This window comes from Taurulus bubalis (assembly GCF_910589615.1).
Source record: "Taurulus bubalis genome assembly, chromosome: 8".
Lineage (NCBI taxonomy): Eukaryota > Metazoa > Chordata > Actinopteri > Perciformes > Cottidae > Taurulus > Taurulus bubalis.
Window position 1 is genome coordinate 8,255,130 of NC_136596.1, and position 25,590 is coordinate 8,280,719.

Genomic DNA, 25,590 nt, shown 5'->3' on the forward strand with positions numbered 1-25,590 from the left:
AAAAACGATGAAAACACCAACAGTGCATGTGGATATTTTACATTCCATTTCCATGTTTTTAATGCTGTACGTGAGCCTAGAAACTCAAACCAGGCCTGTTAGTTAGTTTTCTTTTATAGTACAAGGTTTGTCTCGATAAAGACGTGAACATTTTACATTTGAGTAGTATAAATAGTTTCAGTTCTGGATAAAGCAAGGCAAACAGCACATAGATAATCTGACAACGAGCACTGCGGCCGGAGAGGGAAGGGTGAATGGAGGAAGTGAAGTCACAGCGCAAGTGGAGTGACATCGGAGACGTTTTTTCTTCATGAGACACTCGGGATGACGGACGTCGACCTGCAGCTGTGATATAGCCGTTTGGCCATCCCTGCATCCCGTTTAGACACCACTACCTTGTCAGAAAAAGAAAATGGCAAGAAGGAGGCAAAGCCAGGAAATGTCACTAAAAGGAATACAAAATTAAAGTCCCGGGTGAGACTAAAGAAAAGGAAAAAGGAAACAAGTAGGCAGGTTGATTGGATCTTTAAGCTGGTTGGTGAGGGAGATCCAGCTTTGCCCAATCACCAGGAGTTTTTAACCAAACACAGGGTGATGTGTGAGAGGAGTTTAACAAACAGTGCCTGTCAGAAGCCACCGGCTCTATTACACTACCACAGCCTGGTCAGGTAGCTTCAGTGTAAGATTGGCTGTGAGAAATGAGCAAGTGGACACGGGTTCCAGTTAAGGATCGGCGGTGCCTGCTGTTTGCTGCTCAGGCTAGCTATAAGTGAATCTCAGAGGCTATATGGTGTCTGAGGTCAGGGGTTACAGTCCATGAAGGTTATAGGATGACGGTGAAAGGTGAGAACATTCATTGAGCAACACGGTTGGCTCTAGTGGGCACAATGAAATCTATCCATCTGGGGAAGGAGCACCTCAATGTAGCCTACATAGCATCGTAAAGTGTCTATATAAGGTGTTAATCTAAGCTATTTATTCACAAAGTGAGAAGTGTGTTCTGAATATTTTTAACTGACCGATCCGAGCACTGGCCGGTTAGAAACTCAGATTACAGGTGCCGAGGGGATTAACGCGTTAGTCCCTGTGATTCGTCTCGCAGTCCGACAGCTGATCGAGGTGATTGGGATTCTCTTGGACTTCGATGCCGTGCTCGGTTTCAGGCTCGGCGTCCTCATCGTTGCTCTCTGCGCTGTAGTCTATCGCCTCCAGAAAGGACGGCTCATCCTCCTCCATCACGTAGGTGGTGGGGCTGCTGCTGGATAACAAAATTAAAGTGATTTCAAATTCATAACCGTCACCATGTCAGGTAGTAGTATCCATCTCGTTGATGCTATTGGGTATTTTAAATTAAAAACATGTGTTTCTGTATTTTGAGAAAATATAGAACAAATGATAAACATTTGCGTAATACCTCTTAAAAACAAATACATATCTTCACAGATATAGTGTAGCAGATGACTGTCATGTTACTGCGCCTCACCCTGAGCTGAACTCAGAGGCCCAGAAGACTAAGAGCTCTCTGATTTCACAGAGTAAACACTCATCGGAAATGGGTTTCATGGCCTTTGAAAATGTACTGTGGAGAAGCCCATTTCTTGAAAGCACAAATCAAACCAGGCACAAATACAAAATGTAAGATTAATAATATGCCAGTGTATTTGGATGAATATAATCTTTGCCATTTGATGTGCTTAGGTAGAAATAAAATTGACTGAAACAAAGCCTGTAATTTTACAGTGTGCTTTTATAATCTAAATTGTGCCCAAAGATCTCATCGCATTTCGACAATCATTTGAATATTGATCATTTAAAATGAATAAACACATTATTTTGTTTACAAAATGTGACAATAGCCCATCACATTGAGTTCTTGGGAGTTCGTGATGTCTTTTAAAAACTATAGAAAAGCGGCAAATCCCTAATTTCATCGAGCAATTGTTTCAGCTCTAACTAATAGCTCAACAAATATATGGAAAATAACAATGTTGTTAAAAAAACATTCCAAACAACAATCTACTGCAATGTTTTACATATTAAATTGCACTTTAAAATCTTAATAAAATAGAAGCTCCCCAGTCATAGCAGACTGGGGAGACTGTTTTTTCCTGTGGGTCTTAATGGTTAAATGGTTGCTGGTTCTTTGAGGTTTTAGTGGCTTTTTAATGGTGTTAATGGTCTGAAATGTGATCCCAGGGAGACAGTCGATCCGAGGGGCTCAGACAATGATCTCCCACCAAGCTCAGCAGTGTGTGAGTGCAGCAGAGAGACTCAGAAGTTGTGCATCAGTATATGTACAGTAAATGTGTGTGTGTGTGTGTGTGTGTGTGTGTGTGTGTGTGTGTGTGTGTGTGTGTGTGTGTGTGTGTGTGTGTGTGCGTGTGTGTGAGTGCGTGTGTGTGATGATGTGGATGGACAGAATGTTTTCCAAACAGATAATGAGAGTTGTGAGTTAACCATTACAGGCCATTATAGAAATACCAAACCCAATCTCTTCCTTCTTTGAGTTATATTTTCTGTATCAGTCAATTGCCGCCTTCTCCACAGACAGTCCATCTCAATTAACAGAACTATCTATGTGCGTTAAAATCCCTAATTACGCTCATTCACGTGGATAAATCTTCGTATCTCCAAACGCTTAAATAAGTACATCTCTTCCTGTCATGCTTACACTCACACAAAAACACACCCATGCCCGTATCCACCCATTTACTCACTCTGAGACACCCACTTATTTGCAGACGCCTCCCAATGGCCACAATATCATTGTTGTGATGACCTATTAAATGGTAAGTGGTACCATACCAAGCCCCATGCATAAAACCATAAACCCAGGATGAGAGCAACCAATCCCAAAGGACACTCACGCAAACACACAAGCGCACAAAAACACTTTTGGAGTCCCTTAATGATCAGACACATAAATGATGAATGAATATATCAATATTAGAGTAGAGTAGGAGAGAGAGAGAGAAGGAAAGACAGGAGCATTAAGTGGTTTTGAGTTTAAAGCCATTCTTTCAAATCAACTGCTTTAACAAATCTGTGGAGGAGAGATTGCTGACATTAAAAAAAAGAAATAAGAAATTAAGATAACCTTGGTGGTCACAGCTTGGGTTTGGCCAAGTTTAATAATTTATTTGCGGTACTGAACTGAAGTACAATTTGATCTGTGTGGACCTCACATTTCCGAACGGGGAATTTTAATAAAGTTGATTGACATACAGTTAATTTATGTGGTCATTTGTTAGGATGAACAAGGTTACTGGCTCATGACATTTCTTAAAATATGGATGAAGACTCAAGAAACTTTAGTGCAACTAACATGTTAGATTTTTTAATCATTCAAATGTAATTTTCCTCATTCATCTTTAACTCATATGTTCTGTTTTGGGCCCTCTTTAAAAAGCTTAAAAAAAAAACATACTTAACATTGGTTCTTCAACATATGTTTCTTTGTTTTATCAAGCGCACCGTTTGGCTAAAGGGACGTTGATATTGATTAGTGATGAGGCTTTAATAGAAAGAATATCATTTTATCATCTATCTACTATTTTATCAATTAATTAATTAGAAATTGTTGTAAAAATGTGTGTTTAAATATAAAGAAAAACAAATTTAAGAAATACAAATAGTTTATAGAATACAAAAATAAGATACGTTTTTATTTGAGAAGTCTTTACTTTGTGTATACTAGAAACAGAGGCCAATTGTGAAGTCAAAGATAAGAATCAAGATGAACTATTCTACAAAGCAAACAGAAGTTCTGAACAATGTGAAGATATAATACAAACAATACTTTGACTAGTGAGATCAGTGTTTGTCTTACAGTTGAACATTTTAATGCTGCTGTCCCCTGAATGCACTGGCACCTAAGTGGGTGAGGACATGCTCTGACACTCGCTTGTCTTTAATAGATCTTTCTTCCCCACTTGTGCTTATTCCAACTCCAAGCGACTGGGCAAGAAGGCAGTGTAGGCTCCCCATTTGCATGTTCCGTGTGCATTTAATCCACACTGTACCATTGTGTTCACTGTCGCCCCCAAAAAACTTGTTGTGTAGGAGTAAAGGGTTTAATGGTTTACTCTACCTTAGATAAAAAAATGACATTGCTGACAATTATTCATACCGATTCTCCTCTCACTCTAGAGTTTTCACTATATTCATCACACATGATCATTGATAGAATTTCAAATGATGCTCACAGCACCCCTGCATAAATGCAAGCCTTCATTTGTTTCTTGAGTAGTGCTTCAGGGGTGAAGCATCAGTGCCAACGGGGGACCATATCTGGCAGTAAAGAAGGGGATTTGTGCAGTTAAATGAGAACAGTCTGTAACCACTTTACTGATGTCCAGGTAGAATTTTTGGCAGCCGAAAATACTTCTCATTCGAGAGAAATAAGGGTTCCAAAAGGGTTCTTCCTGGAAGGCTACGGTTCTACCCAGAACCCTTTGCTTCTGAAGAACAATTTTTTGAAAAACAAATGAATAAAAAAAAAGAAATCCCAGTAGAACCTGGATAAAACCTCCAAAGAGGGTCCTGTATGGGTCCACTACACCAAAGAATGGTTCTTTGTACAACCTCTCATATGCGGTTCTGGATGGAACCTTTCCCATATAGCTCTAGTCTAGGTATAACCCTCTGAACGACTTCCAGGAACCAAAAAGGGTTTTTCTGTGGGGACAAGCCGAAGAACCCTATATGGCTCCAGGTAGCACATGTATTTCAAAGTCTTTATCTTGGGAAGGTTGCAATGTCGAGGAAAAAAAACCCTGGTTCCTGTCATCTGTAGTGTTTACGTACCTATTCTTTTCAATTAGATCACAGATTATATTTCTTGACTGTGTATTGTGTGTGTGTGTGTGTGTGAGAGCCTCAAACCTTTTTTCTAAGTTTCTAAGCAACGCTCAAAGCATCTATGTGCACCTGCGTGATCTGTGCGTGTGACTTTGCAGCATGATGCACTAACCTGACCACTTTAGACTGTGTCCCAATGATATCGCTCTCTAAATCCAGCAGGTGTTGGTGATTGCGGATCCCCGTCAGCCTCTTCAGCCGCAGCAGGGCCACACAGAACTGAGCTCCCATCTCCTCCAGCTCTCTGGTGCCGATCTGAAGACCCTGAAGAGAACATGTACATGCACATCAAAGACGAATACCAATAGATAGATAAAATGTTCACCAGGAGGAACTGCCACACACAAATGCCACAACCCCAAAACCTTCCAACATACAGCTAAATTAAACAAAATTCCAGGGTCCAACAAAAATCTACATTAAAATGGCTGCTGTAGATTTTTTTTTAGAGCTGCTTTAGAGCCTGGGGAAGAAGCTGTTGTCCATCTTCAAACGTCCCAATTCTCAATGCTGGAAAGCAGTTGCTGAGGAAACTTTTCATGTCGAAACATGAGAATATATTTCATTTGCAGGAAGCACATATTCAAAAGCATAAGCACTCACACCGGCAACCCTAACAAAGTCTTCACAGTGCTGTACAATCATACAAGTAACTGAATACTCACTCGAGGAGACACACACACACAGAGCTAACCCCCGACTCAACCAAAAAACTTTCATGTTCCTATTTCCCCAGAGCAGAGCTCGGGACATCAAAACTTGGCGTGGCCACAGAGATATGCAGCTCCAATTCAGTAGACATTAGTTCCTGCACATCTGGATAAACACTTGCACATAAACTGGTGGGGGGTGCTAATCAGTGCCAAAATGGCATCCCTAGACATTGGCAGAATTCAGGAGGAAGGAAATCAGCTGGGGTGGAAAGACAGCGAGAGAGAGAGAGAGAGAGAGAGAGAGAGAGAGAGAGAGAGAGAGAGAGAGAGAGAGAGAGAGAGAGAGGAAATGAAGGTAAAGGGGTCAAAAGAAACGAGGACAAAAGACAGAGGCCAAGCAAAGAAAAAGGATTGCAGCTCCACCTGCTGGACATTTCCTCAGACTTACTGTATCATGGCACTTCTCTCTCACTTACAGAAGGGTGGACACAACAAAACACATCTACCATGCAATAAAACCAAACACCTTCGCCGAGCAATTCACCCTGTACATAATGTTTAACTTGTTTTGTTCAAGTTTTGAAAATAGCTCTGGCTAATTTGCATCCTTTCCATATATATATATATATATATATATATATATATATATATATATATATATATATATATATATATATATATATATATATATATATATATATATATATATATATGGAAAGGATGACACGCAACAAAGGTCCCTGGCTAGACTCAAACCGGGGGCATTGACTCAAACCGGGGGCATTGACGTTATATCCCCCGGTTTGAGTCTAGCCAGGGACCTTTGTTGCGTGTCATACCCGATCTCTCTCATTTATTCCCACTATTTCTCTAATACAATGCACAAAAGAGAGTATTTACCTGCAGGGTTATTGTATTGAACTGCATTTAAACACAATAAAATACACGCTTACCTTATATTTTCCCTGGTCACAACCACACAGCGTGCTCTCCATGGTGTAGCTGCGTTGCACCCCTATCTCTCTCCATACGACAACACGGGCCGTTGACTCTTTGGAACGTTCCACAACAAAACTACAGCTGACCATGCTGAAGGCCGGGGCGATCTGGGACAGGATCTTAGGAAGCGCCTGAAAAACACATACAAAACAGTTTTGAGTATGTGTGCGTGAGTACGTCGAGGGGCAGATGGCAAAGTACATTTTATAGTAGGGACAAATAACACAGACTGGCTGAGGTACCCAGCAGTTCTTGAGAACAGTATTGACCGCTGCTTTCCACAATGTTTGCTGTGGGCTTGTAGTTCGAAGCGACTCGTCCACGAGAAAACTCTCGAACTTCATCTTGATTAGCATTCTGCTGACTGAAAAGTAAGCAACAAACGGATCTCGGCCTGACCAGCATGATATAAAAGCAATTTGAGTATGTCAGAAAAGAGCTGGTGTTGAAACACACATGAATGACTAAATAGATAGTATTAGACATATTAGGGCTTTCAATTAAACTGAATAAGGAAATCCATTGCAATGCCACAGAGGGAAAGATAAACAGGAAGCAAAGTGATGTAATACGGTGCTACAATCTGTTCTTTAGTGAGGGACACAGGATTGTATTTCAGTGCAAACACTATAACGAACAGACATGTGCTTAATTATACGCTGCTGTGATAGCGTCTCTTTTCTGTAAAACTTAATAAAGGTGATCTCTTTGTACCAATTATCATTCAGCGATGTGAGAGCAGTCATCTGAAAACACAGAGGAAGAGTGAGATAGTGGTACTGTGATGAGGCACAGAACACGTGTGTGTGTGTGTGTGTGTGTGTGTGTGTGTGTGTGTGTGTGTGTGTGTGTGTGTGTGTGTGTGTGTGTGTGTGTGTGTGTGTGTGTGTGTGTGTGTGTGTGTGTGTGTGTGTGTGTGTGTGTGTGTGTGTGTGTGTGTGTGTGTGTGTGTGTGTGTGTGTGTGTGTGTGTGTGTGTGCGCGCGCTCACTCTGTATCCAAGGTCCTCCTGCAAGTCACTGGACGTAGCACTGATATTGGATTGCCAGACTGTCTCCTTCACGCTGCAGCCGTACATGAACACATTCTTCTTCCTGGAATGACCGTGATAGTCGCAGAACACCTGTGCATAACACACACACACACGAAAAGGATTAAGATGATCTCCTCTCTGATTAAAAACTTGTTTATATAGCTATGTAAAAACATAATTAATACAAAAATACAAATCAACAGAGACAGATACAGCAATTAAAGTTAGAACATTAATTCACTGTATCATCGTCAAATGCACAGTGATACTGTGTTATAGTAGCTGTGTCAGTGGTACTGCTCTTATTTCTCAAGACGTTTTCTCAGATCTATTTTCAGAGGACTAACAGCGGCCTCACCTTGCTTTGTGTTGTTAAGTCATCACCCTTTGTACAGTAAACAAATCTCCTATAAAAGCAATAACCCATTATATCCAACATGCTGACACACAGTGTATTACAGAGGGCAATGGAGGCTGCTGTTTATGATAACTGCATTAATGACTCAAAACCAATGTGATGATTTATTGATGTGAAATTTAGTGGACATGCAGAGCGTGCAGCTAAACAGGAGGAATGGCACCAGCTTAAAGATGTTAGGAGAGCTCCTTTATATTTTCCAAATTAAAGATGATGCGGCAAAGTTAAAAAAACCCCTGAAGTTATTTAAGTCCAGTTAATAAAAGGTCATACCAGTGGTGCCCTTTGTATGTGTGCAAGGTACTGCAGCAGGCTCTTAGTGTGGTAGATGGTGGGGTGGAGCTCAGGATTGGGGTTCTGCCACTGGCGATTCAAATCCTCTCCACTCAGAGAACAACGATGACTACAGCAGAAAGGAGATGGCAGAAGAAGAGAACAAAGCAAAAGCTGCAGAACCCTTCAAGACTAGATTGTGTGTGAGTGTGTGTTTGTGTGTCAACATGAAATAAATGTGCCGTAAACCAACGCGAAGGCCCAGACTCGGCAGGTGTATGTATGCATCTTCTGTGTGTATACTTGAAAGCTGTGAACGTGATCATTTCTTTCTAGACTCATTTTTACTCACTTCCCATTTACAACTCCATCTGGGTTGAGCATGGGGACTATCTTGAAGATGTAGGCCTCTCTCAGGCTGGCCGCCAGTGGGCTGGTGCCCATCAGGAACTCCAGCGTGCCCTTCATTACCCAGCTGGCGTTGGTCTCTCCAGGGTGCACTCTGGCCGACAGGAAGATCAATGGTCGATTCCCTGAAGAGGGACAAAGAGGGGGAGAGTACAGAAAACACAAATAGAAGAATGTGGAAAAAAGATTCTTCAATTTAAAAGTTTGCACAGCTGAGAAGAAGCATCAGTGAACTACAGTGGATGGAAAACCTACTTTGGTACATTGGCATGCCCTGATCCCCCAGGGCTGTTCTAATGTAGTATATACAGCAGTAATGCAGTAAGATGTTCTTGCAAGGATTCGGTATTTAATTATTTAAGCATTAGAAAGAAACATTTCTGTCACTTACGAGTGAATTTCTTAGAGGACATTTTGGAGAACGGGAGCCGAGCATGAGGAAGTTGGACCTTTAAGCTTGAATTATTTTGTTACACAGATTTTCTAAAAGGAGAAGAATTAGCTCACCAAAATGACTAAATTAGATTTGTCAGAAAGGTTTGTCTAAAAACTGACAACACAACAGTCATTAAATGTTTAGATATTATGGTCCATTACCAATTGCTTCAGGACATCTGACAAAAATTAATTTAGGACACCCACTTAAGTTTGCATACTGATGTAATCATGATTTTGTCATGAAACTCATTTTTTTTTACCATCTAGGATTTTATTTCACTAGGATAACCAACTTCTTGCAGAGAATGTGAGTTCTGGGTACAAACGATAAAGGCTGGTGAAGCTACAAAGATTTTTCCAGTTTTTCCAGGATATAACATTTCTGCAGCTGAGATTGTTTTGCTCGGCTTTGGGAAAGTTGGTGAGCAAGTAAGACATAAAGGTGATTTACTTACTAAACTGACAGATGTGATCATTAGAGTTGGATTCTGGCATGGCAGTGATGGTGAGAAGGGGGCAGCTGTTTCCCCCCAGAGTTTCACAGAGGACGTCCCGTCTCAGGTAGATCTGGGGGGTCCTCAAAGCCTCCAGTTTGGACAGGTGCATCTGAAGAAACAAGGACAGAATTACATTTTCTACATTTCGCTGATGAACATTATCTACAACTTCCATTTAAGCCCCCATTCCTCACACATTTTACTGTTGTATTGTTGCATTGGCTGTTTATTGAGACATGTGCGATTATGTGATTCAGATTGGGCTTCTCCATTATTGCTTGTATTACAAGCAATTATGCATAGTCACTCTATATAAAAAGGCACTAAATGCAATTAATCAACATAACTATTAACATAATGAGTGTACAGTAGTTTGAGAGCACAGTAGCTATCAGAGCTCAGATTTGAAGGGCAAATAAATGATACAAGGGAAACAAAACAGTTGACTATCATGAGGCTGCATCTGGAGTCTCACTGGGGGTCTGGGAGGTGTAGCAGTACATTTTTGGCATCAAAACCCTTACAACAAGACAATATGGAGCGGGTCGGGGTTGTTAGTGCTCGAGATATGTACACTACTAAATGCTAGTGGTCTCTAGATTATAGCAAACAGTGATATTGTAATACTACCTTAAGAGTGGAGTATGTATATGGGTAATGATAGGCAAAGTAGCAGACATCATCCTTATGGCTGAAGCTTGTGCTGAAGGTCATTGTATAATAGGACTTTCCTTTCTGACCACCCGCTGCAATCGAACTCCTAGCAAAGTGATTCCTAAGGAGAAGATGAGTCATGAGTAAATGTTGCACGATATAGCACTCATAACACACTCAATGGCTCCTTTATAAAGGTACACCTGTATAATCTACTGCAATGCAATGGCTGCCATACATTCTGCCCTGTTTATAATGTTGGACTGTTATCTCTGAACATTGCACATGTTCTTTATACTTCACACTGTGCACTTTCACACAAATTGTACAAGTCGTTCATTTAAAAATAGATATGTTGCGCATATATTTACAGTATCTCTTTTCGTATTTTTATTGTAATTAATTTTATTAAAAAATTTAATTTTTCTTGACACTTGCTTATATTTGTATTTTCTCTTACGATGTGTATTACACCACAACAATAAAAGGTCAAATAATTATATATGAAAAACTACCTGGCAATAAACCCAATTCTGATTCTGAAAAATTCCAAAATGTATCAAATTAAATGATATGCTCATTACTGAGGTAAAGGTTGAAGGTGATGTTGTTCTGGACTACATTATATTGAGATGGGATTCTAACATTGTTCTTCCTTGATGTACACTAATAGGGAGGACAAACAACTCTGTGACAATGTTTAAACCCAAAACCGTATAGCCCTAAAATGTAATGTAATGGGAAATCATAAAAAGACTTTATGGCAGGAAAGTTGTATTGAATTGCATGAATTGATTGCAAAGTCTCATAAAAAAAAAATCTCATAAATAAATATGTGGTGCAATTCGTGAAGAAAGCATGTGTCCCCCTTTTCCTCCTAAAGGATGCTTTTCAAAAATGTTGCCGTACTAAGTACATTAATACCACCTCATAAAAACTTTGACAGTGTATCAAGCAATAAAGTAGTCGAGAGTGCTTTATAGCTACGGTATATCAAATACATAAATATACACGGTAATCATTAACCTACAGCACGTTGTCTGCAGTATGGCAGAATTAGTATGCTGCATGAAAACTGTGCCCCATGTTACTGCACCACTTATTAAAAAGATAGATTCTACCTTTCCCCTCTCTGAGTGCACCTACTTGTAGTAACAGATGTCTGTTCCTGTTCTGACCCAGCGAGGCTTGCCACTGATCGCCTCCTGCACGGAGTACATCAGCACCTGCATACCTACAGACAGACACACACACACACACACACAGGAAGATAAAACACAGTTTAGAATATGTGCTGTCTGATGCTCAAGACACCTCATATTGACTGAATGTCATAACACATTAAATTAAAATCTTCTGTCGGGCAGATGAGAAGGACAAACTGCTGGGTGCTTGACACGTAGTTATGCATCTCACCGTAGTTGAACTGGCTGTTTGACTTCTCGGAGTTGATGATGTTGAAGCGGTAGTTGGTTCCAACGCGCATGCCGCTCACCTCAAAGTAGAACCACTGGTGGTAGTGATTACTGTTGATGTCTGAATTCAGCACAAGGTCATACTCATATCTGAAGAAACACCAAAACATAATCTATAAATTTGGACCCAAACATCATCAACCACTCACAATGATCTCTAATACTTCTTTTGTTTTAAATGTAATTTCTGTTAAATTGTTGTGAAAGTCTGTAGAATATAGTAAAAGTTGAACACAGTTGTATATGTTTGCATTATATTAAAAGGTGATTTTGTTAAAACTGCACATCTAATTGTGTAGTCCTTACTTATTACCATGTAACTGGTGTGAAAATGAACACTTACTTCCTCATCTGAACTGCCTTCCTGAGGTTTCCAGACTCAAACTGAGAGTTGAACTTCAGTGATTCGCCATTGTCTTCAATCACAGGACAACTGAAACACATCAAAATGTGGACAACCGATTGAGCTCATCTGCTTTGTGGATGTCACAGCTCTCAACGATATCCAAAATGAGACAAACTGTAGCTTTGGTTGTAATTTGAGCTCCATGTAGCCTTAGTATTGCAATGCTTTACTCAGTAGGAGGGACTCACCTGGGAATGTCCAAGTCATAGACTACTTTATCCACAATATCATTGGGATGAATTAACCGCTCAATGTCCTGGAATATTTTAGACCTGCAGGATTAGACCAAAAAACTAAGTCACTCGTGATTAACACAGTGGGTGGACAAATATGTTTTCCATTAACAAATATTGTTTATTATTGAGGATGAATCCAATAAGCTATAGGAAATGCCTTTTCCCATCATCATGACCTTATATACACAGCAAAGTTTAAAGTGAAAACTGTAGCTCAGACTAAAAAGTTCATTTGGACAGACACCAGAATTCAATCGCATGATTGCATTAAACTTTTTGCAAATTGTGCCTTAAAATTACAACTTGTCCTCGGGAAAAAGCATCACTAAAACATCACTATAACTGAGGCTCCAAAAAATCTGCCTGGAGCCCCATGAGTCAGCACGAGGTCATGCTCATGTCTGTAGTGCAAATAAAAGATTACAAAAATAAATAATCTTTTGGCATTGAAAACATTACAGTACATGTAGTTCTTATCATCTTTATACCCTCTTCCATTTGTATACTCAACTATGTCTGTGTTAATAAAAATGTCTCACCTCTGAACACCATATACTCTCTCCTGAAGAGGTTCCCTAAATGTTGGAGCTATATGGCCAAAGTAGTCTGGGTAAGCCACTTCAGCGTACTGGGGTACGGAGTGCGTTCCCTTCACCATCTCCACGTAAAGGTCGGGGTCATGAAGCGGGAGGAGCAGCGCCGTGTCTGGCACCTCCAGAACTGCTCCATCGCCTCCCTCATCCTCAGCTCCCTCTGAGCCACAATCTGAACCCCAGTTACTGCCTCCTCCGCCCACACGACGATTAGCAATGCCCTCCAGGAGCAGTGGGGACTGGATGTGCCTTGTGGCATTGACTGAGGATCCTTCTTGTTTGACTCCCCATCCTACTTCTTCTCCTGTGTGCCCCTCCGCCACTAGAGAGACACACTCCAACACATGTGCTAGATCCTGCTCTATCGTCTGCGCTTCAGAAGGAGGCCTGGTGAGGGAGGACAATGTTGTGTGTGTGTCGGGGGAAGGAATGTGGGCCTCCTCTTGTCTGTCTTGGTCCTTAGTGAGGTGGATGGTGTCCAGTTCTAGAGGTGTCAGAGGAGCAGGAGTAGGCACTAAGGCTGACGGCAGGGTGCGTTCTCCTTTGGTAGGGTTGCTCGTTATGGGGACGTGCTTTGGGGACAAGGCTTGAGCTGTTGGCACTATGATTGGCCGAGTGGATCGAGTTGAGGAGAAAGTAGACGATGTGGTAGAGGCATTCTTTGATGGTTCAAAGTTATAACCCTGTAGGAATAAGATATACCGATCAGAAAAAGGGCATACAACAAATATTTGTGTTAAGGGCTGCATTACATTAAATGCAATAAAATAGAGAAAAAAAATGTATCATAGAATTAAAAATGAAGAGGCAAGATAGTATGATGTCTTGACAAGACATTTCTATATGACCATGTTGGAGAAAACAAAATATCATGCCAATTCATTTTGACACAAGAATGCAGACATTGAGCCAATAAGATACAATTTTAATAGTCCATGTTAAAATATTGAGTAAATACATAACTCACATACTTACTGATTAATACACCAATTCAGCTATCATGCATGTTTGCATAAATGTATAGTTTCTTTCAAATTTGGTCACAAATTACTGACCTGGAAGTCTTCAGAAAGCTCCAAGAAGAACCTCTCATAGACCCTCAACTCCTCGAATGGACGTCCGGGGTTCTTTTTGGGATGTAGCTTGTTTAGGTCCGTCTCTATGTCCTCATTCTGATCAAAATTACACAAAGAAACAAAACACTCATATCTAAATGTCAAACTTCACTGTGCAGAACAATGTTTTGATTAAATCAGCAATTTCAAATGCATATCAGAAATCATATAACATGTTTGATATTGTGGTATGGGTGAGTCATGACTTCCCTCTACTGGAAATTTAGAGGACTTCATCAACATCAGCAACAACTCTGACACAGCTCTAAGAGACTCAAATGACTTCATCTGTAGTTATTATTATGAACAAGACCCCAAATATCAATAATGGATACATGGTTTTTAAACAACTGGCCTTTGTGAAGTTCAAACATGATGCAGAAATGCAGAAAGAATGTTTAAGCTGTAAATCACTTAGGCCTAAACTCTACAACACTAAGGTCATACAGAGAAAAATAGACAATATTTTGAACACGAAGTGCAATACATAATGCTGCCATGTGAAATATGCTGTGTGCATCTGAAGGCTGAATATTACCGCAGTGTGTTGATCCTTCTCGTCCTCTTCGTTGTCAGTATCGTTCTCCGTGTCTGCGTCCGTCTCCTCGTTATCGTCACTTTCATCCACCACATCATCCACTGGGTTCACACACAGATTAACATTATAGGGTGACTGTCCTGAACTCGAGCAAGGCGGGAGTTTATTATTTTATAAAGTATGCGGGAAGAATTTAAGTGTTTCTGGACATTGAGTTTAATTTCTATGACAAGAACAGAGAAAATGTAAAGCAAAAAAAAAGATGTGCGCAGCCATGATTCAGAGATGAGTGAGAGATTTTTAGAGAACCGAAGAAATCATAATTATATTTCTACAAATACAGTGAGCTGGTGATCTGAATGACAAGTCAATGTAGTGGCAGTAGCTTGTTAGGTTACACCGTTCTCCATGGTTGGGTTACTGACATCACTGACATGTGTTTGAAAATATAGGCATCAACACAATGTAGCGCTAAGAGGCGACAAGGGCTGTCAAAATGGTGGTGTATTTCATTGTTTTATGGACTTCCTGTTTGACTTTGCACTCTCCAGGGAATTAACTAAAATGTGAGGATATGTACACTATCAAGGAGAATCAATTAAGCAATTGGCTACATAGCAAGTCATATTTTGATAAGACATGCCTTATTTTAGATCAGTTTAAGGGTGCTGAATTCAAAACTTTACAAATGAACATGGCAGCAAACTATTTTCTAAGTAAAGGTATGGCAGAGTAATGGCGTCCTGAGCAGACTCGATCTGGTTAGCTAATTGTCGCTTATATAGCGGTTACAGCTGAGAAACGCCGTCCTGACCCACATCGCGGAAACGCTCACTTTCCAGTTCCCACCCAGGGTACAACACTGTTAGCTCTGTCAGCGCTGTCACCGTTGTTTGTCCTTTTTGTGGTGTTAGAATTTAGCAGCTTTTAAAAAGGGAAGAGCAAATGAGGTCAAATATTTAATTAAAAGGCCTGTGCAAACAAATTGAGTAGAGTGCAAGTGCATCAGTCTACTCGTGAGCATGCAACCACTAAGCATCATCATTACATGTGTATTACTAACACATGTCATGTGTTAGTTTAGTGAAGTTAGAGTATGACGTGAGGTGAATGAGAAAGCAGCAGTGAATGAGTCTATGTTTTCTGAGGATGGAGTTGTTTCGTACGTATGTCTTACCCTTCTTTAAGGGCCTGTCGCAGAGCTGATGAAGCTTTCTTCCTGTAAGGCATATTGTGTGCAGCAATATTGCCATTAACAATTTGCGTGGTCAAGGGATGCAAGCATTATTTGTATGTGTGTCTGTGTATTTTACAGGACTGAATCTAGGAGCCATGACTGCGATAAAAGAATGTGTCTCTCGAACGACTTTATCATCAGTGAAAGGCATGCGTAGACACTGTGATATGCTGGGGCACTCTCTAGTGAGGTGTGTGTGTGTGTGTGTGTGTGTGTGTGTGTGTGTGTGTGTGTGTGTGAGAGTCCTGTGTTCTCACCCCCAGGTGGCTGGCTGTACAGCTGCGCCACAGGTCCTACAGCAGGTACATGTGGCAGCTGGTAATGGAAGGCTGATTTGATGGTAGGCAGAGGCAGACGGTTCTTAGGAAAACACTTCCTCATGATGAGACTCGAAGTATTGACAAGTGGATCCAGAGTCCGCACCGGGAGACACTCCTTGAAAGAAAAATCATACAGAAAGTAAAGAGTAGGCCAGATGGAGTCTGTGTGTGTGTGTGTGTGTGTGTGTGTGTGTGTGTGTGTGTGTGTGTGTGTGTGTGTGTGTGTGTCTGGCATGCATTAATTGTTGGCCATGTGTATGTCTCATTCTCACTCACAGTGGATGAGTTGTAGAGGATCCTCATGCCATCAGCGTCTATCAATGCTTTCCTGCCGAGCTTGATGTTGGTGATGTTCCTGAGGCAGACCAGCAGCCCTTTGCGGATCAGCATGTGGCGATGCCGTGTGTCATTGTGATGCCAGTCCTGGTACAGAGCCAGCAAGACATGCACGTGTCCAGCATCCACTGCACGGCGAGCATTCGTCTCTGCAGGGGGTGGAAGAGGGAGACGAGAAGCATGAGGAGACGGGTCGGAGAAGTAAAAGGGGTAAATTGGGGATGAGGTCACTTCAAATCCATGTTGAATGATCCTTAACTGTGTTTGCTTCAGCTGGTAATAGAAAATGAGTCAAGTACAGACAAAGGGTTAATGATGGTAGAGGTGAAAGAGGCAAAAGGAACCAGCACCAATGAAGGATCACTACACTACTGAAGAGTCAAAAGTCAATGCTACAAAGAAAAGTACTCACTGGATTTGAGCAGCGCTCCCAGTGCATCCAGAGCTACCCTGTTGATTTAGAAACAAGGTAAATTAAACAGTCGCATGGTCTGCTGAACAAACGCCAATGACAAATCAGAAGTAAAAAACTCGTAACATTCTGAAAGAGGCAAAAGAGATGTGGCGCGTGGGTGTCACTAGTTTGTTATAACACAGCAGTCATGCTGGCTCATTATGACAATTGACTACTTACTTAAGCAGGCTGGTGTTCTTCTTGCTGTACGGCACAATAATCTTGAACATGAGCTCCACCACTCCGTTCTTTCCCAAAGAGATTGCATTCACCGCTTCACAAAAACAAACACGGGAGATAGCAGTCAAAAGTAGACAGACACATCAAATACCACTGAAACCAGTTTAAGATTCTGTCGTATTTCTTGGCCCTTATCTGCTTGAAATCCAATAGAGACGGAAAATTATTTTGAGCTGTGAATTTCAAAGTTAAAAATAACTCACAGTTGGTGGAGTAAACCCTGAGAACCTGCAGGCAGGGCAGAAGCAGTTTTGTATTCTGTAGGTTCTGTTTCGTTAAGTTGACCGTGGCGTTCAGCGCTCCGCTCAAACGCGCCTTCACTCCAAACTTTCTGTCTGAACACACATGATCACGCAGAGAACACATCATTACATGTTCAGTGTTTATGTGCCTACTACTAAGTAAATATAGTTTGACTACTAGTCAAACTAGACTAGACTAAAGTTAGAGAGAGCAATGTTTTTACCAGTCCACGTTTTGTTTGTATTGCGTACACACAAGGACAAACATGCATGCATGCGGCAAGAAATGTAGCAATGCGCCAACAAAGGCAAGGATGTAAACAATTCAAAAAAGTTTACTTTGCAAATTCCTTGAGGAAATAAATGCAGTCAACATGTTTGTTAGTCTCAACACACAATGTGTTTTGCCGAGAAATAAGGAACGTCGACTTTTATTTGTTTACAATTAAGCTGAACAGAGCCCTTAACAGCACCGACTAGACTTTAGATGACTTACGTGACATATAACAAAGACACACAAGACAAATGCAAGCTCAACAAAATGTCAATAATTGTTTGTGTTGAACTGTGATATTAAACCCACCTTTTGGGCCAACCTTGGCGAGCAGTGAGTGAAGCTGCAGCATGAGTTCTTCGCTGGGAGGCAACTCTTTACTTGCAGTGATCAGAATCTGGAATAATATTCCTGTTCCTCCTTTAGACACAAATACTCCGACCCTGCGACCTCTGCCTGCAGACAGAAAACAACAATAAAACAGCATTAGATGTGATAAAAACAGAATTTATGATGGGACTATGCAGTTGAAATCCTGGGAAGCACAAAACTAAGAACACTACTACTTTATTGATCCCAGATTTATTTAACTTTTACTACCACTTTACCATTTTATTAGTGTGGCTCAAGATTTACTAGTCGCATGAACAAGTAATGTACCCCCAAATATTATTTTCTGAAATTGGAAATGACAGTTAAATTGCCCACTATGATTATCCAGAAAGGACGTAAACGTCGTTATCAGCTCTCAAAAGCAGGGCATAAACTGCTCATACATGTTCTACTCACCCACAGTCAGCAGCTCACTGAGAATGTAAAAAATGTTCAGAGTGGTCTGGACATCTCTGGTGTTCTGTCGAAGCCGCACAGGGACACTTGTTAAACAACATGCAGGTGTACATCCTGAATTATAGCATGGTGTGCAATTACCACTTATTTATTTGACTCCCTCTCAGTCTAATCTTAAATCAAACAAAGCATCGATGTGCCAGCTGCAGCTGGGTTTCCCACAGCTGTTCATACAAAGCCATTGATGCATTTCTTACGTCTCTGCATGCAATGTATTAAACAGTGAGCTTATTCTGGCAAAGCTCACATAGTGGAGGTCTGTTAGTTCAAAGAACAATGTCTCAAAGTGAGGGAAATACACCCTAAAGAAATAGTTTGACATTGTGGAAAATAGCTTATTCACTTTCTTATTGCTAGTTAAGTGGGACGGTAAATATGAAGCTACCACTAGCAGCCAGTTAGCTTAGCACAAAGACTAATACGTCTTTGGTCTTCAAATTTAGGAATTTACCGCTCTATCCATTTATAAAAAGAGAAGTAAAAACTACAGGGTAAGCTTTGTGTGGAAGTGTTGTCATGTTTGGAGCTGCAATCTCCAGTTGTGTCGATGAGTGAGCTGACCTCCAGTGAAGCCAGAATGACCTCCATGCCACTGGAGCCTTTGGACATCACCTCTTTTCCGCTCTTCTCTGCAACACACAACAAAATGAAAAGGATCAGAAATGTGAAGACAAGCAGTTCTGCATTTGTGCTAAACAAACAAGGGGCTTCTCACACAAGCAAAGCTGTTATTCCAAGTACGGCAGGTTGTCCTGTAAATGTTGAATCGACCATTAAAGACACAATGTTACAGAAGATAAACTTGGAAAATGGAAAGATAGAACATAGATACAATAAATGAGTATTTAACATGTGTCAAATATTAGCTGAGACATGAGCTCTACCTTCTTAGAAACTGCACCACTAAACAGGGTGTGGAAATAACTGGTTTGCTGCAACTCCTACTTCACTTTAGAGTGAGCATCTTATACTGTCACTAACTTAGGAATGCATCATAACAGCAGGTGAATGTGAAAAATGTGAAAGGTGTAAAGCGTGCAGCTTTCTATAAACACAACTATGTGCATATCTGAGCATGGGAACGAACAAACAGTCGCGCATACACACACACACCAGTGGCTCCGTGTCCTCTCAAAACATTTGGCATACCAGACTTTGTAACGGTCTTCAAAACAAACTGGCATCTCAACACTAATCCCACACCCCCACCCCCACCCACACACACACACTTCTTCATTCAAAATGTGTGCTTGAATATTATTTAACCAAACTGTATGATGGCACCAAAAAATAAATGAGATAGCCAGGTAATACCTGTAGATGTTGCCATTTATGCCTTTTTCAGTAACTGTAGATATTAGTACATATTTAATTCAGCTTAAATTACTGCACATGAACTGTGGCGGTTGTAGAAGTCAGACTGGTTATTCTAAACTAACCTGAACAGAGTGAAATATTTAACATATTTGTCACACAAATGTATAATGATATTGTGAAAATCTCTATGTATCATTGGAGGATTTTTAAGTCAAAATAGCTGAAACATTTTCATCCTTCTGAACCCTACCTGGTGGGTCCAAGGAGACCCCAGATTGGCAGTATCTCTTGCTGTAGCTGTACTCCATTTCATAACAAAGGTCTCAAAGTTCACCAAAGACGTGGGTGAAAAGATGTATTGCAAAATACCAGGTTCACTGCCTCTGGAGTCGTACAAGTTGTACAGGTCCGCTGTGACTCAAACACCTCAGAGTTTGATCGTCCCTTGAAAGCCCCTTAGAAACTTATTATTGTTATTTCAGTATCCCTCGAAGGACAGCGGTAAACTGCTCCTCTGGTCAAACCTGCAACTGTGTACCAACACACATACCTTAGGGAAAGGACACTATGAGCTTAGTAATCAGCTCCTCCTTACTTTCTCAAGACTGCGTGGAAAGTGAGCACTGCTATATTCTCAAATAAAAACAGAAACTGACTTTCTGACAACAAATAAGAGAGAACACGGAGAACTGCTGCCTCTATGACAGATTTAATTCTCAATTAAACTTTCAAATCCCGGCTTTTTCTTCTCCCTACAATTCTTGTTGTTTCTCTTGAAATCTCTCGACTGCCTCCTGCTACAACAACTCTGAACATGAGACAAGAGTACAGCAAAGTCCTTCTTGAGGTGTATAGTTACCGTGAACAGGGTCACAGACCCCCTCCTTCCCCCGAACCATCGTCACACTCATGCACATTTCAAGTTGAGGCTGTAGGCAGGGTGTGACAGACAGCCGAGCAGGAGATGAGAGAGGAACAGCTGAGGTATCATGATTGACGAGGTCACAGACAGAAGCCTTTCCACTGTGTCTAACAGTCAACCACAAGTTTGCTTTGAAGTGGAAGCAATGAATTATGGGAAGAGGAAAAATGAAATATACATGAACAGCAATAATGAAGATGTTCAAAGCCAGCAGCAGGCTCAAAAATAGGTGACGATTCAGCCGAATTCAGCTCCACTAAGGTTGACTCAAAAAAATCCACAATAAAAAAAATAAAATATGAAATATGGAATTTACTCAGTTATCTGTAGTATTGTGGTCCACTTTTCTTAAGTAATGGCTGCAAGTAATAAACTATTTTCATTATTGATTAATCTTTTTCATCAATATTTGATGGATTTTTCAATTACCTAATAAATCATTTAGTCTATAGAATGTCCCAAAGTAGTATAAAAATGCACAAAATGATGTCTTCAAATTGCTAGTCTTTTACAACCAACACAAATATATTAATTTTACATTGATATCAAATTGAGAAAAGCAGCAAATCCTAACACGTGAAAGATTGTAAGTTGGCACTTTAGCTTAAAAAAATTTACAATTATCATACCTTTTTAATTGTATGTCAGTTTGACAAATACCTGAATCAACTATTTAGTAAAGCACTAGAGCAACGATGCTTAAATCAGAGATTTATATTAATTGCAGCTCGTTGGAGTGGCAGAGGGGAACCTGCCAACAGAGACACACTCATGTTTCAGGCTGTTCTACACAGCGACACGGCACAGGGTCTTCTTCTGCTGTCAGATCTTCTTCTACTCTCCTTTCAAAAGAGTAATCAGAGAACCAGATCTGGAGACACTGTAACGATCCATCCACACTTTGACTACCGGTGCACCAAACCATCTCTGTTTACTCAACAGTTACACTGGACACATGTTTTTACTGGAAAACTGCATAACTCCACCAGGTGTGTCTCCCTCTCAAGTCCCAAACAAAAAAACAAAACAAGTTGAATCTCACTCAATTGCCTTTTCCAGCTCCCTTTACTGTCCAGATGGCGGCGAAGATAACAAAAACAGCGATTCATTAATCTTGTATCGTGTATCCAAACTTTAGTGGATCATAATATCATAATATATTGGGTATTGGAATTAATCTGCAGATGCTCCGGTTCAAAATGAGACCAACTTTTTCTGTGGAGCCTCGACAAAAGGCCAAATGTGGCCTGAAACAGACAAGGTAAAGCTTGTTTTTAGCCTAGCCGATTGCTGGAGAAGTCTTTTTGCTACTGAAGCAGCTCCTGATCACTTGTGGCCCCTGCTGGCCGGTTAAGAAGAGTGTTAAATCAGATATGGAGCTGATCGATCCAGCAGTATGAGAGATTACCTGTGGACAGACAGACAGACAGACAGACAGACAGACAGAGAGAGACACACACACACACACACACACACACACACACACACACACACACACACACACACACACAGAGAGACACACCCCCATAACACCACTATAAACACATTGCTTGTCTATGAAAAGTACAATAGATTGCATTGTTATTTTGTGTGCGTTTGTTCTCACCCTGTGTCTGTATGAGATGACATATCTTTGCAGTGACCTGTCTTGCCGTTTCAACATCCCTCATCATGGCCTCTCCATTCATCCTCTCCAGTTGGCCCAGGAGCATCATTACTCTGGAGTTACTGGGAACGCTGGAAACACACACACACACACACACACACACACACACACAGTTACCTTTAGGAGGAACATATGTAGCAGACTAGCTTTATTCAGAAATTCACTCTGGTATAGGCATTTGGAGAAAGGATGAAAAAATATATATTTTATTAAAGTCCATCTGGAAAGGGCAGAGGTCAGTGTAAGCATCACACACAGTGATGAATCAGGATGATGCATTTACACGGAAAGTGGAAGCTTTAATACTTAAGCGTGTGCTTAAAGAAAAATCTGCGATGATTTCCTGCTTCATGTCTAGGATTAGAGGGATTAGAATGATTGATCAGTTTCAGTTTATCTAGCACTGGGTGGCACTGGAGAACAAACATAAAGCAGCCCCATATGTTTGCAAATGCCCTTATGTGACCACAGTGAGTCAAATGTACTAGCAAAAATAACAGCTCTTTCTGTAATACAATGTAATGGTAAAAAAATTATAATTGGCAAAACATGTTTAATCACCGACTTTAAGACCAACTTCATTTATTTTATTGAAGTTGAGTGGCAGACTCCTCGCACTTCACCATTTCTGGGATAGTGACCCATCCCCCATTTATAATCTTAGCTCTGTGGCGCTCAGCTGGAAACACAAAGTTAGAGGTCAGTTGTTGGTCCAGCAACAGTAAACATGGGAGAGAAAGTCAAAACGCTCTGATTCTACCCAACGGACCAGTTTCTTCTTATATGTCCTTATAAAGTCAGAGACAAAGACTTAATCCTTTTGTGTGTGTGTGTGTGTGTGTGTGTGTGTGTGTGTGTGTGTGTGTGTGTGTGTGTGTGTGTGTGTACACTGGAGACAAAAATTTAAAGAATGATGAAAAACTTACGTAGGTCTCTGGAAAAGGAAAACATACTGAAATAAAGCCTACATAAAACCATTGTGCATAAATCACCTAATTGACAAATGAACACAGATTAACTTGAAAATTAACAAGTTATACATATTTAAACTTGATCAGCAAATGCACATTTATGTGTTTGTCTTCAAATGGAATAGCAACTCACCCCTTCTCTGTGGCCATTTTGGGTTTGTTCATTTTTACCACTTCAACATTTCATGTCGTCTGCAAGAGAAATGAAAATTAAGACTTGACTGACCAAAAAAAAAGGACAAGCATACAAATACTGTACAATTTTAGAAAACAGCAGGATAAACCTTTGCCCATTGCACCAAAAGAGATCCCACTGAAATCCCTCTGTTGTAATCTCAACTATGTAACTATGCGAAAACCAGATGACAATCCACCTAAACTGCCTGCAGCTGTGAATGTGTTGAACTGAACATATGAGTTAGCCCTGTAACAAACTGGTGGCCTGGGCTGGATGTGCTGGGACAACCTGCAGCTGCAAAGAGGGGGCTCATATTGACCTGACCAGGACAGACTTAATATCAGATATACAGAACCGCCTGACTGATTTTACACGAAACAAAGAGGCTGCCCTGCATGCTGCAGATCTCAAATGTCTGCAGACAATAGACCCACATATCAGGTAATTTGAACACAAAGTTTGAAAAAGGCAATACAGTACAGCTGCATTACATCAAACAGCAACATTTATCTCAGAACAGAAAACAAAATGCATTATTCAGCAGAAAAGTCAAATGAGTACAGCATCGGTACAGTGAATTCCCACAGGTCTCTCAGGAGTCATGGATTTGATCACACAGTGAATACAGAAGCATTTATGGGCCGAGATAAGAGGGGTCATAAATAATGCTACTTTAAAACACCACTAGTGTTAGAGAACGATAAAGATATTATTACATGGTCTTAACATTTGTATCAGGTGCTTAAAATGACACAAATTACGCAAAAAAAACAACAACTATAACACACAAGTTAAACGAAAGAAAAAGCCAGAAATAAGACCCCACAAGAATAGGAAGTTGAAAGTGACTTTCATTTCAAATAAATTCACTTTTAACTAAACTGGCTGAGCCTCAATTCAGGCCATGGCAGAATTTTCCCAAAACTTGCAGAGTCAACCTGCAAAAGTCCACCAACCTTTACCAGACAGGTACCAATACCTGGGGACCTCAGGTCCCTCCCGGATACGTGTGGGCTGAGGAGCAGCAGCTAGATCAGACCATAAAGAGCCTGTTTGTGTGAGGGGTAATCTATCTGAAGCTTTCTCCGGAGCAATTGTAAAACTGACATGTTGTGGAGGCGAGCTCACGCAGGACAGATGGTGGCCTGACCACAACACCTCCACATGGACGCTGCCTTCCACAAACCAGAATCAAAAATCCATTTAAACAAACATGACAAGCCACCTTCACACCGCCAGCCCACGTGGGTCAGTCACTGTCATTAGGCTCTTGTGAGCGAGGCTGTTTGACAAGATGTTCAGTTAGATAACCTCGCCGGGGCTCAGAGGCTCCGCTGCACCTGCTGGACGAGTCACTAATGAACGGCCGCCTGTCTGCGGCAGCAGCCGCAAGCTAACGGAGGAGTACATGCTAACAATGAAGCGCACACAGCGCACATTAACTGGAGCAATAAACCTGCATATTGCCAACGAGAACGAGGGTTTTACGAACCTGTCCGGAGAGGAGCTGCAGTCCCGTACAGGGTGGACCAATAACAAGATAAGAGGGACTGGTAGTGCTCGCCTAAAACGCCCTGATGGTGTTGTGATGAACCCAGTCCCAACTGTCAGCGGGGCTATCGCGAGAGGACGTTTCTCCGCGTGGTTTTAGTCGCAGTTAGGAAGAGGATGGAAATACCCCTAAAGAGCCAAATGCATCATTATCTTTACCAAAATATAACAATTATACAGTTGTATATATGAACTGGCCGGGTTTCAAACTATAAACTGTGCACTGAGGGCTTGAGCTCGATCGGGACACGGAAAGACTACATTTCCCATGCTGACAGAGGCCGATGACGTAAAATGTATGCGCCGATTTTTACAGTCATTGAAGAGATCTTTATTCACTACATGGTTAATACAAAATACTAAGGTACGTGCACATTTACAACGACATTATGGGTTTAGAATAACAGTGGTATTATTTGTTTTGACGGTACTCAAGCT

At 40.9% G+C, this 25,590-nt stretch overlaps 1 protein-coding gene across 1 annotated transcript; it reads right to left on the bottom strand.

Annotated features, from left to right (window-relative positions):
- Positions 1–1,039: 1,039 nt before the first annotated feature.
- agtpbp1 (ATP/GTP binding carboxypeptidase 1) lies at positions 1,040–25,171 on the bottom strand. Its single transcript, XM_079222028.1, has 27 exons — positions 25,094–25,171; positions 23,557–23,615; positions 22,393–22,523; positions 19,109–19,176; positions 18,484–18,551; positions 18,008–18,150; positions 17,386–17,517; positions 17,123–17,216; positions 16,901–16,938; positions 16,429–16,637; positions 16,090–16,267; positions 15,773–15,814; positions 14,596–14,696; positions 13,998–14,114; positions 12,889–13,625; positions 12,302–12,385; positions 12,051–12,140; positions 11,649–11,797; positions 11,379–11,466; positions 10,209–10,353; positions 9,537–9,687; positions 8,588–8,768; positions 8,236–8,365; positions 7,503–7,634; positions 6,467–6,643; positions 4,973–5,124; positions 1,040–1,258 (listed from the first exon to the last, which is right to left on the bottom strand). Exons 2-27 carry the CDS (start codon positions 23,586–23,588, stop codon positions 1,078–1,080), a joined length of 3,750 nt encoding a protein of 1,249 aa, XP_079078154.1. The 5' UTR covers positions 23,589–23,615; positions 25,094–25,171; the 3' UTR covers positions 1,040–1,077.
- Positions 25,172–25,590: the final 419 nt, after the last annotated feature.

What these genes read in the sequence shown, in the direction of transcription:
- agtpbp1 (XM_079222028.1), bottom strand. Translation starts at nt 23,588, where the DNA reads ATGAACAAACCCAAAATGGCCACAGAGAAGGG. An exon ending in AAAATGGCCACAGAGAAGGG is followed by an intron (nt 22,524 to 23,556) that starts GTGAGTTGCTAT and finishes GTGTGTTTCCAG; the next exon opens with CGTTCCCAGTAACTCCAGAG. An exon ending in GAGCTGCTGACTGTGGGTGA is followed by an intron (nt 18,151 to 18,483) that starts GTAGAACATGTA and finishes GTCTGCAGGCAG; the next exon opens with AGGTCGCAGGGTCGGAGTAT.